At 43.0% G+C, this 19,525-nt stretch overlaps 1 protein-coding gene across 2 annotated transcripts in view; it reads left to right on the top strand.

The window, feature by feature from the left end:
• The window catches only part of SNX31 (sorting nexin 31), a 76,604-nt gene that overhangs the window by 33,246 nt on the left and 23,833 nt on the right, over positions 1 to 19,525 (top strand). For both annotated transcript variants that reach the window (XM_003256066.4, XM_030795138.1), the window contains 5 exons: positions 2,756 to 2,846; positions 3,758 to 3,845; positions 7,254 to 7,323; positions 15,374 to 15,466; positions 18,975 to 19,178. In XM_003256066.4, the coding sequence (XP_003256114.2) occupies positions 2,756 to 2,846; positions 3,758 to 3,845; positions 7,254 to 7,323; positions 15,374 to 15,466; positions 18,975 to 19,178 (546 nt within the window). The remainder of the gene's footprint in view (positions 1 to 2,755; positions 2,847 to 3,757; positions 3,846 to 7,253; positions 7,324 to 15,373; positions 15,467 to 18,974; positions 19,179 to 19,525) is intronic.

Raw genomic sequence — 19,525 nt, 5'->3', positions numbered from 1 at the left:
ATCACACCACTGCACTCCAGCCTGGGCGACAGAGCAAGACTCCGTCTCCAAAAATAATAATAATAATAATAACAACAATAGATATGTTTAGATACACCAATACTTACCAGCATGTTTCAATTGCCTGTAGTATTTAGTACAGTAACATGCCTACTATACTACTATAAACCTGGGCTAACAGGCTTGTAGCCTGGGAACAGTGGGCCATACGATCTGGCCTAGGTGTATAGTAGGCAATACCATTTAGATTTGTGTAAGTTCACTTTGCAATGTTCACACAACAACAAAATCGCCTAATGATGCATTTCTCAGAATGTATTCCTGTCATTAAGCCACACACAGCTGTACAGTGCTGCTGTGTAAGGGCTGTGTGAATTTGGGTAAGTTTACAGACAATGTCTAAGTAAACAATTATAGAAATAGTTCACATTCCCGAGACAATGGCAATTGTGTTTATTGATCATTATTGGTATTGGTATTGATATTGATATTGGAGGGAGTGCTGAATACATACTGAGTAGGACAGTATCTCTAGGGTTCTGTGGTACCATCTATTTTGTCCATTTCCCTTGAAACTAATAGCATGCATTTGATGAAGTACATTTGCAGTCAGAAAAATGTGCTTCCTCTCTTCCAATCATGTTGGCTTGTGAGAAATTCAGACATAAGACATTGACATTATCAGATCAGGTAAGTTGAACTGGAGGTTCTACCCTAGAAGTGGTAGTTTCCATAACAGGTGAAGCGGTCACTTGGCCAGCCACAGGTGTGAATTTCCTTCCAGGAGCTGGGAAATTCTCTAGCTTGCATAAAACCATAATTTAAGTTTTATAATTAAAAATCACCTGCATCTTCTCCGGCACACTTCCTGCCATTCTCACTTTGCTTCCCCAGGTTTGCCTCACCCACAGCCTGCCTTTTACTTTTCAATGGTCTCTTTTTTTTGTTTGTTTCGAAATGGAGTTTCACTCTTGTTGCCTAGGCTGGAATGCAATGGCGCGATCTTGGCTCACTGCAACCTCCGCCACCCAGGTTCAAGCGATTCACCTTCCTCAGCTCCCGAGTAGCTGGGATTACAAGCACGTGCCACCATGCCCAGCTAATTTTTGTATTTTTTTTTTTTTTTTTAAGTAGAGATGGGGTTTCACTATGTTGGTCAGGCTGGTTTTGAACTCCTGATCTTAGGTGATCCCCCTGCCTCGGCCTTCCCAAGTGCTGGGATTACAGGCATAAGCCACCATGCCGGGCCTCAGTGGGCTCTTTAAGGGCCAGCAGCAAGCTAAAATCTAGGACTACTGTGGTGCCAGTGATGGTGTTTGTGTTTTGAATCATTTGCTAAGAGGAAAAATATTATTATGTATTTTTTTGCCGATGCTCACTCCTCTCAAATGAAGGTGTTTATATTTATGTCTTTATGAACGCGAAAGGCTTCTTCATTCTCCTTTTGTCCACATGCCTTTCCTCTGTCTGCCTTGGCATGTAAGCTTGTTGTTTTCCCTAAATTAGACAGAAAAGAAGGAAATCTAACTTGAGTGGACCTGGGTCAGGTTTACTTTGGGAAAGATGTCTTTACTATGCTGTTACCTACCACACACTCACCCACTGTGTTTGGCTTTTGGGCGTTTTGCAACCCAAAACATGGGGGAAAGAGAGAGACAGAAAGAAGGGGAAAGGGAATTGCTTTGAAAGTGGTGAAGCTATTCCTGAGCTGCTCTTTATTTTCAGAGCTATGCTGAGAACACCCACTCATACCAGCCACCTAATGAGACTGCTTCCTGGGGGTAATTTATGTATCTCTGACAAGAGAAGGTCCCCTGTGAGGCTGGTATTTATACAACTGCCACCTAGAGAACTGGGAGCCGTGGGTAAAGCAACTCTCGAGGGCAGTGCTTGGAGGCGACTCCTTGTGCAGTACAGAGGTGATTTAGTGAGTTAAGACCAGGAGTATAAAGAAATTACTCGAAGGCCCAGTGTTAAAGCGGGGCGGGGCTGGGCTGGGCAGATGGCAGGGAGGTAGCCTGTGGTCATTAGAAGAAGTTTCTGCTAAGGGAGTGTGAGTAGATGTCCAATGCTGTGAGGTGACGCCCTAATAGGCTGATGGTAAAAATGAAGCCACTGGTGTTGAAATGAAAGCTGTTTGATATAAAAGTCAAAGAGGAATGTGAAGGAAGGCAACCTGTGCCTGGGATCTGAGGTTTTCATTTGGCAAACATCCTAGTAAATTACAGTTGACCATCGCAGGAAACATCAAGGCGAAGCAGGCCTGGAGTGTCAAAGGTGGGCAGTAGCGCATGCATGTTTGTATGCCAGCCAAGCGGCGGGGAGTGATCCTTGTCCAAATAGCTGGTAATGCAGCCCATAGGAAGGTAAACTAGTGTGCAGGCTCCAGGGACAGACATCACAGAAGGACGGATGTTCATGGAGCATGGCTGCTGCCCTCCAGGGGAAAATAAAGACCAAGACGATCCGGGAGTGTGTCCACATCTGAGATGGGATGACCAACCTCAACTGGGGCCAGCCTCTGTCCCTTGTGGTGGGACTGATTTTTATTTTCTTTATTCTAATTGTTTGTGTTTTAAAATTTTCTAAAATGGATACCATTTTTGGATTCCGAAAAGCTTTCTTTGAGTGTTCACTAACCCATGACAGCACTTTTTATTGATGTGTACCGGCCATTTCCGTGTCTGCATGTCACAGTTAGGATGCATGGTGGGCACACCTAACTTTTTCCCCTTCTGCTTGTTTCTGGTTAAAGGTGGCATCACACAAAATTGGACTGTGTCGGGAGCTCTTGGGCTACTTCAGCCTCTTTCTCATTCGGTTTGGCAAGGAGGGCAAGCTCTCTGGTAAGAAGGAAGGAACAAATGAATCAGCTAGGAGATGGGGTGGACAGGTGTGAGCAGGGGGCTCGATGCAGGAGTCACAGCTGAGGGGCTGGCCACCCACTGGGCTGTGATGCCTACCACTGTTCTCAGTCACTGGGTTAAGGGTTTGGGGAATGGGAGGTTGCGTCCTTGTTAGGGGAGAGTGGGGGCAAACCACTCATACCTTGGGTGGTCCAGTAATTGCACTTTTGTACCCCCAGCCCTAATCCTGACCCCTCTCCCCTTTACCACTGGCCTGGGCCTGACCACTGACCACCCGCCTGCACCGTTTCCTGTGAATGGAGTGCAAGACCCCAGGGGTCAGGACGCCCCACCACAGCATCATTTCTCCTTGTTAAGGAATATTTGTGGATGATATGAATGAGTTATTAGATTCTTTTTTTCAAGTGTAATGAGATAGTGTAAGAAGGCAGTCTGAGTCTCGTATCTTTTGTTTTCTCTACAGTATGTTTCTAGATATTACAAGGGTTTTTTGTGCGAAATGCTATCAGTTATATTAAAGTAGTTCATAAATGTCCTCAAGAAGCCAGAGGAGGTGGTTTTGAGTTGGAAGTTAAGGGGCTTGTGTAGAGGGTTGTCTGCTAGGCCCTGTGGTGTGCTGCAAAGGCACTGGATGTCTCCGGATCTATTTTTTCATCTATATCACAGTGTAAAACATCCCCCACTCAAGGGGCTGATATTTTTGAGGATCAAATGATATTTATTTTTTGAATGAACTTCAGAAAGTTAAAATTACATGTAAATACAGAAGATATTCTTACTGTGATTTTATTATTTCCAATAATAAGGTTTTATTTTCTCGTTTGAAAGCTGCTACGTATAAGCTGTCTGTGCTGTTTCAATCAGTAAGACCGGCTTTCCCCTTTCTCTAGTTGTGAAAAAACTGGCCGACTTTGAACTCCCTTATGTTAGTCTTGGAAGTTCTGAGGTGGAAAACTGTAAGGTTGGACTCCGAAAGTGGTAAGTAGGTTCTGAAAGTGACAGAGGCATTTGAGGACATTTCACCATTGCCCATCAGGACTTATCAGAGTCCCGTCACATCCTGCTCACAGCCTGACAGCTGGAGACCAAGAACTTAGAGAAGGTTGTAAGAAAAGCAATAAAGGCCAGGTGCTATGGCTTATGCCTATAATCCCAGTACTTTGGGAGACCAAGGCAAGAGGATTGCTGGAGCCCAGGAGTTCAAGATCAGCCTGGGCAACATAGCAAGACCTCATCTCCACTAAAAATCAAAAAATTTAGCCAGATGTGGTGTTGTGCATCTGTGGTCCAGCTATTCAGGAGGCTGAGGCAGGAGACTCACTTAAGCCCAGAAGACTGAGGCTGCAGTGAGCCAAGATTACACCACTGCACTGCAACCTGGGTAACAGTGCAAGACCTTGTCTCAAAAAGAAAAGAGAAGCAATGAAAATGAGAAAGGGTGAAATAAACTAGCTTCTGAATATTTGTCCTAAAGAATAGGATGTTGAGGATGACTTTCAGTAGTCTCAGGTAAATACTCAGGGCCGGGTGGGGTATGAAAATGAGGAGGGTAGCCATCTTTCTGCATCTCTACTGATAGGCGAAGAAGAAAGTAAGACTTGAAAACCAGGGTCAGGGCCAGGGGACATGGATTAAAGCAGGTAATGGTGGGAAATGGCTGGCATTGGGTTTGCTTTGCAATGCATCACTGACTGTATTAATGGAAGGACTTTGTTGATGATTACAACCAGATCTGATTTATTTGTCGAAGTGTGGTATTCCCTGAAGGTGAAGGGTGGATTCAGCCAGTTTGCAGTGAATTTGAACTCTAAGTACTAGGCTTACCCATGCCTAAAGGATGTGTACAGGGCCATCCATATTCCTAGATAGATAGGACACAAGTATCCCTCTGCAGAAAATACTGTCATTTCCTCCAGTAACACAGGGGCCTGTGGAGAACAAAATATTATAGAAAATAGCGCCGAGCAGCAGGATCTTATGCACCCCCAGTCCTATAACCTGCAGCTCCCAGCGTTTATTACCGCGGCTGCAGGGGATTGCTCCTTAGGCTCACTCTCTCGCAGCCCATTTATTCTGTTATCTGAGTACAGAGGTTTTAAAGAAAGGTATTTTGAAATCTAAGCATTCCCTTGACCTTGTGATGCCTTGCTCTAGAGCTCCAGTTTGTGGCTTTGAATTATGGAAGGATATTCCCAGCAAGGCAGTTCATATACTGCTGTTCAGAAGTATCCAGAGGAATGGTCCAGATCTTGAGGTGTGAAACCCTGAGAAGGGGAGAAGGACTCGGTTCCATCCAACGATTTAGAGAGCAGCTGTTCTGGAAGCTGCTTACTATAGTGAGTGGCTGAGCACAGTTTTTCCTGGAATTACAGTATGTGAATCTAAGTTGCGGCTTGCTCAGGTCTTAGCTGCATAAACCTAGCCAAGTTGTTCAAGCTCTCTAAGCCTCAGTTTCTTTATCTGTAAAATGGGAATAATAAAAATAGTTTATTGGATTATTGTAAAATAGTCCCATATGCTCAGTAAGTTTTGGTCATGTTTGTGACTGTTATATTGATGATGATGGTGATTATAGGAAGAAAAAAAAATCTTTGGGGCTTAGATTTTCACTCATATGCTCTTCTGAAAACCTGATATCAAAGGAGAGATGACGATTCTGTTTCTTACCTTGAAGCTTGAATTAGAAATTAGGCATTGCCTATGTCTTTTTTAAATAGGTAAACTCTAGATGATATGTGCAAGAAAAAACATCTACCCCAAATTATAAGCCAGCATCTCAGATCCAGGCAGATTGCCTCTGTTGATGGGAACTGGGAAGAAAAGAGGTTCCACTTCTGTTGTTAGAGCTGAGGATCAGGTCTCTGGAGGGGAGACTCTGGCATAGGCTCCTGCAGGTGCCTTGCCCTTTTTCCAGAGGGACGTCTTGCCGGGTGGGAGCCGGAAGGCTAGCTCCAAAAGCTGAGTGATTCCCAGCAGGTGAAGCCTCAGTGAGGCCTAAGTGGCATCTTAAGGACTTTTCTGTCCTTAAGGAGAGATGCCTGGGTGTATCTCTCCAATGATGATGATATGGCTTCCTCCAGGCCAGAGGGTGCTTGTGCTGGCCTGTGGGAGCCCCAGTCTGGGATGGATCTATTCTCTGCACACAGGGGCCTCTGGGATGTGTGGTTGCATAGTTACCTGGAATGTAAGTAGGGATGCTTCAGTTACTTCTCCCCACCCCGGAACGAAATTGACCTTCAAGCACCATATTTATCCCTTTCCTGGTCTAAGCCAACCCCATTGGTCTATTCACCCTGTTCTTCTGAGCATAGCAATTCTGCTTACCTCTGCCTTCCGGTTGGTAGAGATCAGCCTTCAGTACCCTTTCCTGACAGTTTCAGTCCCTTCTTAACATGCTACTGTGCTTCTACAGTCATTAATTTCAGTTCCTCGTGATTCTGGATCTGATAGGCAGACACGGAGCCTCTTCTATTTGCAAATTACTCTATCAAGATGCGGAGGGGCAACTCTGGATAGGCCCCTGGCCTTGGGGTTCTTCACAGATGATGTCAAGAAAACTTAATCAGAGCGGCAATTGGAATAAACTCAGGGTGCAGAGGAAGCACAGTGGACGGGCAGCTAATACAGCCTTGGGGAGTAGGGACCAGAGGAGGGGGCATTGCATGAGGCTTGCAAAGAAAGGCCAATCAATCAGGGGAGGAGACTGGCGAGGTCCTTGGTCTTCCAGGCAGGGGGAGAGGAGAGAAAACATGGTTGGAATATAGCGTTGGTGGTGGGGTTGGTGAGAGATGGAACTGGAAATGAAAGCGGGGGTGGTCCCGGGAAGGGCCTCGAAAGTGAGTAGAATAAATACCCAACTCCAGGAACCATCAGAGTCTGAAAAGTTTCACAGGAAAGACCACTCTGGTTAGAATGCGGAGCATGAGATTAAGGTCATATGGCTGAGACAGAAAGCCCGGGAAGGAGGCTCCCAGGGTAGCTCGGGCAACAGATGAGGGTGGCCCTGCTGCAGGGTGGTGAATATGGGGGTGGGTCCGTATGGGACAGATGACTATGCCAGGTATTGTGCAGTGGAGAAAGGGAACCCAGGGCTTGGTGGCCAAGAGTGAGGCTGAGTGTGAACAGGGATGCAGACCATTCCCCTAAAGCTTTATTTTTGTGCCTCTTTACTGTCAGAGCCCTCCAGGCAAGAGCTTACAGTGTAAATAAATTAGGAAACAAAAGAGGTGGAGGGGCAGAGTGAAAGCTGGGCAAATGGAGATGCGGCTTCGTTAGAAAAGGGGGCCCTGGTTCATAGGGTAGAGGGCCACCACTTTCCAAAGCACTTGCCAGGTATGCCCATGGGCCATGTCACAGGAATGAATTTCACGCTCCTGAATTTTGCAGGTACATGGATCCATCCCTCGACTCCATGCTGATGGACTGCAGGGCGGCCGTAGATTTGCTCTACATGCAGGTGAGGGTCACCAAGAGCTCTGACAGCACCATAGATCATAGGCCATGTTGGCTTGGAGTCACTAAAAAAATTTTGTGATAGTTAATAATTCTACCTCCATACCTAAAATAGGCAAATTCATAGAGACAGAAAGTAGAACAGAGGTTCCCGGGGGCTGCGGGGAGTGAAGGAGAAGTTGTTAGTGTTTGATGAGTACCAGTTTTTGTTGGGGGGTATGATAAAAAAGTTTTAGCTCTAAATAGTGGTGATGATTATCCAACATTGTGAATGTATATAATGACTCTGAATTTTGTGAACAGTTAAAATGACAAGTTATGTTGTACATATTTTACCACGATAACAATAAAATGTAAAAAGTAGAGGAGTTTAGAGAGAGAAAAGGAACTCTATCTCCATTTTAACAATCCCTCTCTGAATTTTCAGCTGACACACTGTCATCATGAGCCTAGAAAGGATATCCCTGATAACTTAAAGTCACACATGATCCTTAAATCTCACTCTAGCATAGCCTTCTTGCCCCTGAGCCAACAAGCAACCTGCCTGCCATTGGCTCCAGCTGCGTGGGCGTGTGGCCTGCGCATTTGCGTTGGGCCCCGGGCTCAGAGAACCCATGCTTCTGTAATGATCGCTGTTACCATCTTGAAATTCTTCATTTTATTTTTATTTTTTATTTAAAAAATGAAATTTTCATTGGTACATAGTAGGTATATATATAATATTGATGTCTTACATGAGATATTTTCATGCAGGCATGCAGTGTGTAATAATCCCATCAGGGTAAATAAGGTATCTATTTCCTCGAGCATTTATCCTTTACGTTACAAACACTCCAATTATACTCTTTTAGTTATTTTTAAATGTACAATTAATTTTTTTTTTACTGTAGTCATCCTGTTGTGCTAGCAAATACTAGGTCTTCTTCATTCTATTTTTTTGTGCCCATTACCCAAAATTTTTAATTTTTGAACAGCATTTTCATTTTGCGCTAGGTAGACCCTGAAAATTACGTAGTTGGCCCTACCTACTCCTACCCCCAGCCTCTAGTAAAGTAAATTTCGAGCTTGGCCTCAGTTCCCTTCTCCTGCCTCGTGTGATGAAGCTTCTGCCAAGTCGTGGAATGGTCAGCCGGTGCTGCCCCCAACATACACACCCCGGTCACTAGCTGCCCCAGGTGTTCCCACCCACCACACCGCCATCTTCGGAGACCTGATCTTTTCCAGGCTTGGTTCCACAATTCTGGGAAGAAAGCTCAGAAACTTCTTTCAGTGAGTTCCCTGAGAACATCTCACAGTCTATTCTCAGGCAGCAGGCAGGGTGGTGGGTCACAGCCCTGCCCTGCTCCAACCCTTCCCAGACTTTCCATCTCACTCAGGCTAAACCCCAAATCCCAATGTCCTTGTTCTTTTTCCTCCATAGCCTTTCTACCATCTGCCAATGTAAGTATGTGTGTGTGTTGTGTATATTTGTTTACTCTCTCCCTACTGGAATGATTTCTCCATGAAAGTGGGTATTTATTCGTTCACTGCTGCATCCCCAGAAACTGGAACTGTTCCTGGCACGATGTCAGCATTAAGCCCTGTGGTGGGCCTGGCATCGTATTAATTAAGTGCATTATGTCATTAGAGCTTCATAACAACTCTGTAAGGCAGTTGGTACCATCCACACTTTGAGGAAGAGAAACATTAGCTTTGCTGACAAAAGATTGAGTAGTGGGTTTGGATTAGTAGAGGTTGTAGATAAAGAAATTTAACAACACTTATTTACAGGTGCCTTTTATTTAGCGTGATTCTAAGCTGCTACACTTGGTAGCTTTTATAAACTCAGGAGAGAGAGAGATGGTGGATAAGTTATTACTTTTAATGAGCTTTTCAAGTGGAATATTAATAAAACCTACTGGAGTACTTTGGGTATAGAAAAAGGTCAATGGGTGGATTTTGACACCCTGGCTTACCAGAGGGTGTAGAAGAGGGAAAGAAACTTAGCCCATGCCTCCTTAAGTGACTTTTATAGATCAAGACCCTAAAGCTCTTCTAAATTCTAAGAGGGCAAATCAAAATGTCACTTATTAAATGTTTAATGTTCACTATTGTATTTTTATGGCTAGAATATAGCTTTGAGTTCATTCCATATTATACATTAATCCATGTATAATTATGTTCAGCCTGGGAACAGGGGCACACACCTGTAATCCCAGCACTTTGAGAGGCTGAGGCAGGTGGATTACTTGAGCCCAGGAGTTCAAGACCAGCCTGGGCACTATGGCAAAATCCCATCTCTACCAAAAGTATAAAAGTCAGCCAGGCATGATGGTGTGTGCCTGTGGTCCCAGCTACTCAGGAGGCTGAGGTAGGAGGATGGCTTGAGCCCAGAAGGCGGCGGTCACTTAAGATGTGATCACGCCATTACACTCCAGCCTGGGCAACATACCAAGAACCTGTCTCAAAAGAAAAAATCATGTTCAGTGTACTTGATATGAGTTAGAGAAGAATTTTTCCACTTTAAATGTTTATTGAGGCCCATGCTTGCTACTGTATCCTTGTTATTATGATACATTATTAGCTGTGTCTGGTTTGATACCGCGTCCTTGGTTGAGATTGCATCACATAATTCTAATATCGTTCCTGTGGGAAATATCATCTTTATGGCATGTCTTTTGCTTCTCATTGTGATGAGAGGTCAGAGCTTCAAGCATCATAATGTGACTTTTTAAATCTGTCTTCATTAAAGAGTTATAAGCAGAGGGAAATGGATGATGATACTTCCTCTGCTCAAAGCTAAAAAGCAGGTGGCTTCATGGGAGGCACACTGAATTGCAGTTTCAGAAATGAATTCTGTCCCTTGCTCGGCCACTGGTCCTCTCTCTGGGTGACCCTGGTCCAGCCACTGCATCCTTCTGAACCACGACATCTCCCTGTTGAGACGAGGTGGAACTGACATCATCTCTAAGTTTTCTCCAAGCTTTAATAGACTGTCATTCAAACCTTAGCTCATTACCTGGCAAAGTCTCCAAAAAATTGTAGTTGATGTCATAATAATCTTTATCATCATCATTATCATCATCATCATCATCATCATCATTGTTCCCTGAATCTGAGTAGAGGAGCTAAGAAGTCAAAGGTGGGTCCAAGGTCAGCAGGAGAGTTAGGACCACAATCACTGCCTCTTTTGGGAGGCCTGCCTTGGCTCTCCCCAGAAGAAAATGCCTGCCTTCCTCCCACTTCTCCCAACCAGACTCTGAATGGCCAAGGGTAGAGACTGTCTCATTCCTTCTGTGTCCTGGGTGCCTGGGATATGTGAAAGACTAAGAAGCGGCCAGGCATGGTGGCTCACACTTGTAATCCCAGCACTTTGAGAGGCCAAGGCAGGTGGATCACCTGAGGTCAGGAGTTCAAGACCAGCCTGGTCAACATGGTGAAACTCCGTCTCTACTAAAAATACAAAAATTAGCTGGGCATGGCGGCGTATGCCTGTAGTCCCAGCTACTCGGGAGGCTGGGGCAGGAGAATCACTTGAACCCAGGAGGCAGAGGTTGCAGTGATCCAAGAATACATCACTGTACTCGTGCTTGGGCGACAGCACACACACACACACACACACACACAAAAGACTAAGAAGCAGTCATCCTTTAAAAAAGTTAACATGAAAAGCTCTTGAGTTCTGATAAATAATGGAGCCATCATAATTAACTATTAAGGGGCACAGCTTTGATTTTCTAAAGCAGATGTGCCCAGTGATATCCAATGAGTCCCACAGCCTGTTTCCTTTCTTCTCCTCCTCTTTTAGCCTGAGTTTAAAAATGAGAGATTACATTTAAAACTATAAGTAAGTATAAATTTTGAAGGCTCAGTCAATTCTGGGCCTGCATTTCAGCAGGGCCTTGCTGGCCTGGACAGTGATGCAAATTAGAAAAAGGCACCCCATCCTCCAGGTGGGGCTAGCCCTGAGTCGGGGCCCATGGCTTGGTGAGTGGAGGGGGGCTGACCTTTGGCTTCCTGACTCCCCTGTGGCCTAGTGACCTTGTCCAGGCACACACGTCCCTGGCCCTTCTCCACCATGCTTTAGCCAGAGCCGAGAGACCAGTGCCTGCCTTTGAGAGGCATGTGACCTCCATTTTTCACTACTGTGCCCTCTGCAGAGGACACTAGAGCATGTGTGATTGAAGCTCAGGAAGACCATGGCTTATGTGATTTTGCTTGATTTTTAATTTTTTTTATTTTATTATTTTTTCTTTTTTTCTATCTGCAGCACCTTTAGGATGCTTGATTTTTTAAGTTCAGTTCTGCATATGCCCCTCTCAGCCAGTGTTCAGGGAACCATATAACTGAGTAGACTTGTCTAGACTTGACTCTCATTGTCTGGACCTATTCAGAGTAAGGCACTGTATAATATCGCATTTGAGTGATGACTTGTGAACCCATAATCAGGGTCAACTCTTTTCAAAGGTAATGATACAAGGCTGGGCGCAGTGGCTCACGCCTGTAATCCCAGCACTTTGGGAGGCAGAGGTGGGCGGATCACCTGAGATTAGGAGTTTGAGACCAGCCTGGCCAATGTGGTGAAACCCCCTCTCTACGAAAAATACAAAAATTAGCCAGGTGTGGTGACACATGCCTGTAGTCCCAGCTACTCTGGAGGCTGAGGCGAGAGTATGGCTTGAGCCCAGGAGGTGGAGTTTGCAGTGAGCTGAGATCACACCACTGCACTCCAGCCTGGGCAACAGAGTAAGACTGTCTCAAAAAAAAAAAGGCCAGGTGTGGTGGTTCATGCCTGTAATCCCAGAACTTTGGGAGGCCAAGGCAGGCCAATCATCCGAGGTATCTGAGGTCAGGAGTTTGAGACCAGCCTGATCAACATGGTGAAACCCCATCTCTACTAAAAAGACAAAAAATTAGCTGGGCATGGTGATGCATGCCTGTAATCCCAGCTACTTGGGAGGCTGAAACAGGAGAATCACTTGAACCCGGGAGGCGGAGGTTGCAGTGAGCTGAGATTGCGCCATTGCACTCCAGCCTGGGCAACAGGAGCAAAACTCCGTCTCAAAAAAAAAAAAAAAAAGGTAATGAAACAAAACAGTTACGTTACCTTTGCTGTAAGACATCTGCATCTCTGTGTCTGAGGATCCAGTTATTCTGATGGTGAATGACATGTCTTGGGTTAGTACTTACTGCCGTGACTCCTGTTTATCTTTACACAGCCATCCCTTCTTTTTGATATTGTTCCCCTGTACTAACAGCACTTACTGGGCTCTACCATCAAGTACAGTTCAGGAAAGAAGGCAGCGTTTAGTTCTTCACACCCATGCTTTCTTGTATGGTCTGTAGGTTTGGTTTGATGAAGAATTGGCGACACGGAGAAAGCCTTGGGGTGGGTAGCTGCCTACCTGGTAAGAATTCAGTGGCTTGGGCAAGGGAAGGAGGGCTTGGTGTAGTGTCCAGACCTGGGTTTGTTCTAACTCCTGCCACTTACTCACTGGGTCATCTTGAACATCATAACCTCTCTGAACCTCAGTTTACTCATCCGTAAAAGGGTATTGTTCCTCCGCACAGAATAGAGTAGGCCCCTCTCATCCTTGGTCTTGCTATCTGTGGTTTCAGTTACCTGTGATCAAGCATGGTCTGAAAATATTAAGTGAAAAAATTTCAGAAATAAACAATTCATAAGTTTTAAATTGCACGCCATTCTAAGTAGTATGATGAAATGTCTTGCTGGCCCAGAACATGAATCATCTCTTTGTCCAGCTTATTCGTGCTGTCTGCATCATCCACCCATCAGTCACTTAGTAGTGATCTCAGTTATCACTGTCCTGGTATCCCAAAACTTGTGTCCAAGGCCCCAGTTTTACTTAATGGCCCTAAAGTGCAAGAGTGGTGATGCTGGCATATTGTTATACTTGTTCTATTTTCTTATTAGTTATTGTTGTTCATCTCTTACTGTGCCTAATTTATAAATTAAACTTTATCACAGGTATGTATATGCAGGAAAAAATGTAGTATATATAGAGTTTGGTATTATCCATGATAGTACCAGGCATCCCTCCTGGGAGTCTTGGATAGTATCCCCTGAGGATAAGGGGGACCACTGTAGTTGGGAAAAAGTCAATGACAAAATCGATCTAAAACAAGTTTTCGACAAATATTAGTTATTTTTCTTCTCCTCTCTAAATCCCATGTCCTTTTCCCCCAGCCTAAACAGCAATATTTAAGGCGTATTCAGCTTCTCATTCTTCTCTGGGAGATAAAGCATAGCCTCCAATATCACTGAGGGATGTAACAGATAGGCTTATATTCAGACTAAGGTGAAGATAAGTGCCTGATAATTGGCAAAGAATTGCTGGGCATTGCCGTATGTAGGATACTGGGCAAGGCACACTGAGACGATGGGCGTGGGGTCTTCCCTTAGGGGTTGACAGCCTAACTGAGGGACAATGGCCAATTCTGCCCCGTCATGACAAATCAGAGCAGCACAGGCCGAGTGTGTGCGGCTGAGGAGGTGGACAGCTGATTCCATGGCCTCCTCGGGGCCAGACTGGCTAAAGGGGAAGGGAGCTGGGTGCTGAGAGGAGAGAGAAAGAGCACAGGAAAAGGTGCCTAGCCCAGGGAGGGTAGGCTGAGACAACAGGCTTTGTTACTTCCACATTTCATGTTGCTTCACCACAATCCTGACGCGCTTCCACAGGGGGCTGTTGCCTTCCAGGTGATTTCTGCCTTTGAGCCCAGTGTCGTTCTGCTGAAGCCTGCAGTGGATTAGGAGGCAACCAAAAACCCCATTAGGAATTGGGAGTTTGGGAACACTTGCTGATGGTGGTTACCCTAGGCTGACCAGACAGGACCCAACAATATATTCAGCTTTAATTTTTTTAATGTAAAATTAGTTTTTATGTTATAAAAAGTTTGTATATATGGAAGAGTTCAAAAATGAAAGTAGATGACACCCCACATCTTAAATCTACCGGATATATAAACTATTAATTAACTCTTTGGGTGTATTTATTTCGTATACATTTCATGTATTTTCACATCCATTTCCTTGACTCGTAAGTATCCATATGAGGGTTTTTTGTTGTTTTATATTTTTTTGTTGTTGTTTTATAAAAATTAGGGTCTACTACTAGACTCTTACTTGGCAATTTGATATTTTTCATGTACATTACACACATTTCCCATGTTGTTAAATATTCTGTATAATTTTTAATGATAGCATAGCCCATTATTTAGTTATACCCAAACTCAGTTACCTATTTTGGGGCATTTCATAACAGTACCTACATCACAGGGTGGCTGTAAGGATTGCCTTTTGTTCTGAATCAATTAGAACATTGCCTGACACATAGTAAGCACTATACATGTGTTTGCCACTATCAAGTTGAAAATGTTTCATTGTTATAAACAATAGCAGTAATGGCCTTATCAATATATTTTTTCCAATATCTATGTTTATGATTCAAATATACTTATTATTTGGAACTCCATTTTGTCAATTGCCAATACATAGCTGTTGTCCATTTTCCTTTTGGTGATGCTTACATTTTTCCTATTGCTTTATATAAATATTAACTGTTTGATATATATGATGCAATCATTTTCCCTGTTTTTCCATTTGATTCTTAGTTTTGTTCTTGGTGGTTTTCATGTACAGAAGTTTTATGTTTTCACATAATTATATATGACTGTTTCTTCATTATGACATTTTGTTTCTATATCTTAAAAAAGATATTCCCTACCTCAATGTCCGATAAAAATATTTACCTTCATTTTTTTCCTGATTCTTTTATGGTCTTTTACATTTAAATCTTTATCTGGAATTTATTTGATTGGGTGGTGTGGGGAAAGAGCTAATTTTGTTTTCTTTTTTGCCAAGTGTTGCCAATTGTCCCCAAGCTGTTGAACAATCTCTTCTTACTAATTTAAAAAATAAGGCTTATAACATGCTAAATCCCTAAATATATATCCACTTGGGTTTGTTTTTATATCCCTTCATACAAGAGTATTTTTTTGTCAGATTGATTAATTTCTGCTAAGACTGCTAATTTTACAACTTATGTTATTTTAAGGCAATACAGGACGTTGAAAAAGGATGGGCCAAACCCACACAGGCGCAGAGGCAGAAATTAGAAGCTTTCCAGAAAGAAGACAATCAAACAAAGGTGAATCAAATATTGCTCCAAGAGAAATCCCTTGAAAGGGAATTAAAGAAACATATTAGAATTGAACTGTTTCTGTAACTTATAAACCTACCAAGCACTAAAAGTGGGGCTCTTTTTTAAAAAATGAGAATATCTTCATTGATTGTTCTGAGTACAGAATTAGCAAAAGCTTATTGTTTAAAGATTCTAAAAAAAATACAGATGGTATATTGTGAGTCCTCTGCTAAGTTAATTAATATAGATCTTCCGCATTATTTTTAGTGACTACAGAGTATTCCATTTTATGGTTATATTATCATTTGTCTAACCACTTTTCTATTATTGGAAGTCAGGTTGTTTCCAGCTCTTGCTGCTATAAATCACTTTGGCAGCAAGAGCCATGAGGCCCAGGGCTGTGTCTAATTTATACATACTCTGTGTATTCACAGCACCTGGTACAGTTCCTGGCTGAAGTCCCTGAACATTGCAGCCAACATCCTCTTTCTTTGAGTATGTGTTCTATTATTCCTTAGGATATATTTCTAAACATTTGTTTTTAAAGTTTCCATAAAGGTGTTACCAACTCACATACCTCCTGCCCCCAAGCAGCGAATGTGTCTGACAGACAATACGTATTTTAACAGAAGAAATGGCCTCTGTTTTGTTGTGTTGTCTTTTTAAAAATTCTTTTGACTTTGCCAATGTTCACAACTGCAACACTGATTTTTGAACGAAATACAACCAAAATTTAGAGGATTCATTTACATGTAACAGAAAATAATTCTTCAAAGGCTCAGACACTTTGAGATTTTTATTAATGAACTGCAAAAAAAGAAAAAGGAAAGGCACATAGTGCCACAATTTAGTATCCCCCCCCGCCCCCGCCGCCGCTGGCCCAGTGTTCTACCCCAGCTTTGTCACAAAAAAAAGGAGCTCATTTTCTCTGTGTGTTTGTAAATTTTGACAAGTGCAGCTTCTATTTTGATGGATAGAATATTGCTGTTACTTTAGATGCGATTACAAACTGTGTATACCACAACCAAGTCTTCATTACATATCTGCCCTATAAACTTCTTAATTTAGTAAGAATATTGTTCTTACCATGCCCTGCCAAAATATGTATTTGTAGTTTTTCCACAAAATAAATTTTATCTTCTATGATAAACATTTTATCTGAATTTACCATACTATTTGTAATAATGCTATTTGAAAAAAGCTTTGCTTTGAGTACATAAATTGAATGAAAAAAATTAATTATTGTTGAAATTTACTTTCTCTCAAAGCATCTGCATGTACTGATATATAACCAACATTATTTGTTTGTGAAGTTCTTCTGCTAATGGAGCAAACACATTAACAACTATACTTTACATACAAGAAAACTTGAAATGAGTGAAATTAACTTAAAAAAGAGTCATTTGATCTAAATCAGAGAAAGGCTGTGGTCCATGGGCCACTATTTTTGTAAATAAAGTTTTATTGGCACACAGTTATACTCATTCATTCATGTATTGTCTAAGGCTGCTTTTGTGTTGCAGTGGCAGAGGTAAGTAGTTGCAACAGGGACCATATGTCTGTATAGCTATAAATATTTACTAGATAGTTCTTTACATAAAAGTTTACCAGTCCCTGATCAAAATGAAAATATATTAATATAAACATACTTTCTGCAGCTGTGTATGTTAAATTGTCTTTTTTAGGTACAATCTTAACTAATTTTCAAGTAGAGAATCCTTGTAGGATTCTGTCTTCTGGTGTTCGTATAGTTAGTAAAATCACAACACCCTTTTATTGAATGTCAAATGCCAACAGGCATTTTACATAAGTTACTTACTCATCAACAACTTTCTTGCAAAATAGAGCTTCACTTTTAATTAAACAAACACTTTCATTTCTTTTAGCTCATTGCAGCCAAGAGATTATTACAATTTTAAAGAAGTGTTATCAAATAATAAGATAAACAATTATAAATTTATACCATATCAGTTAGAAAGTGTCATAGCAAAAGCATGACACTACTCTCTGTCTGCTCTGTGACAAGATGACTCAGCTCCTGCCCCCAATCACTGCACAAGTACCATGTACTTGCAACCTGTCCTTTCTGATGTTTCTCACTGACCCAACTGAAGCCCAGCACCTTAATGCATCTCCCAAGCTGAAGCCTGGACCATAGCACAATGAGCTGGCACATGTGGCTGGATGGGACAATGGCTTTGAATACTCCTGCCAGCATGAGATCAGGAGTCAGCTGTCCCTTACTGCTCCTGTCTCGGCCTGTTTCACTTTATCAGAGAACACCTCCGGAGTCCTTGTAAAGGAGGTGTGAGTTACCTTGCTTCAGGAAAGGATCACAAGTTGTCACTAGGTAGTCTTCTTTCTGATTTAACCATGTGCTAAAGTGGGAACTCTGTTCTCTGCATGCACATCTCACATACCATTAGGCCAAGCCCGTGGCGAAAGCTGGAAGAACAGAATGGAGGTCACCAAACCTATACCAGCTTATTTAAATGCAATCATTAATAAAATGAAAAGCCCTGGATAAACGTTAACGTGACAGGATGGCTTGATCAGTGGTGTGACTGCAACTGTCCTCAGTTCTTAGGTCACTTCAGAAGCAGAGGGCAAAGCTAAATTTTAAAAGTCTTCCCTGGGCAACTGGGAGCTCTCCGGAATTCTATGTAGAAAGCAGACCAGCTCGTGCCCTCATTGCCATTTCTAAAATCTCTTTCTCTGGCAATTAATACCACCATCATATAAAGCAGCCTGTAGAAATGAACTACTTTTCTCCCTACATAGATCTCAGCTTAGTTTTTTAAAAGCCAACATTTTAGGCCAGGCACAGTGGTCACATCTGTAATCCCAGCACTTTGGGAGGCTGAGGCAGGCGGATCACGACAAGGTCAGGAGATCGAGACCATCCTGGCCAACATGGTGAAACCCTGTCTCCACTAAAAATACAAAAATTAGCTGGGTGTGGTGGCATGTGCCCGTAATCCCAGCTACTTGGGAGGCTGAGGCAGGATAATCACTTGAACCAGGGAGTCGGAGGTTGCAGTGAGCCGAGATCGTGCCGCAGCACGCCAGCCTGGGTGATAGAACGAGACTCCCTCTAAAAAAAAAAAAAGCCAACGTACACTTTTTTGTTTACTTGCTATTATAATCTGCTGAGACAGAATCATATCTGTTCATGCATTTTATGGACTCTTTTCTTCATTCTTCATTTACTCATGGAATATTTTCATTTCCACTGTGTACCAAGCACCATAACAGGGGCAGGGACACAATGGTGAAAGAGGCAGGAATGGTCCCCTCCCTGGAAGGACACTCCATGAATTTCCCCTGGGCTTCTGATGAGCACCAGGGGCATTATCTTCATTTGTACGATCAAGAAAAGGAGCTTGCATTGTGACTCAGTTCCATGTATTATCCTAGAATGGCAGTAGCTTCTGACATGAGGTTTTCATCTGTTTCAAGTGGTCTTTTGCTTCCTCTTGCCTCCCCTCTCCCAACATCACCCTCTTTGGAGCAGTTTTTGGAGCTGGCCCGGGAGGTACAGCACTATGGATACCTGCAGCTGGATCCTTGTACCTGTGACTACCCAGAACCAGGCTCTGGAGCTGTTCTTTCTGTTGGCAATAATGAGATCAGCTGCTGCATCACCCTGCCTGACAGCCAGACCCAGGACATCGTTTTCCAGATGAGCAGGGTGAAGTGCTGGCAGGTCACTTTCCTTGTGAGTATCTTGGCACCTTGCTTTGCCTATGACTTAAAAATCCTAGTACCCTTGGATGACAAAGTTGACACTAGGGAGACAGGTTTGCCATTTGAATCTGTACCTTGAGTGGAGTGACATCTAAGCCACATTTAATATCACCTGGTGGTAAAACCTATCTGTAGTCTGATGCACGTTCCCCACTCAGAGAAGCAGAGACATTGATCTTTCCACCTTCCCAACAGCAGGCCTCCCTACTGCTTGAAGGGTGGCTGTAGTAGTAACAGCAGATGGCAATAACAGCTACCATTTATTGAGCACTTACTACGTGCTCAGTGTTGACAAGGTCTCTACCCTTCAAGACTGGC

The sequence above is a fragment of the Nomascus leucogenys genome, chromosome 16 (genome assembly GCF_006542625.1).
Source record: "Nomascus leucogenys isolate Asia chromosome 16, Asia_NLE_v1, whole genome shotgun sequence".
Taxonomy (NCBI): domain Eukaryota; kingdom Metazoa; phylum Chordata; class Mammalia; order Primates; family Hylobatidae; genus Nomascus; species Nomascus leucogenys.
Note: the sequence above shows the minus strand (reverse complement) of the source record. Positions and strands in the feature narration are given on the sequence as shown.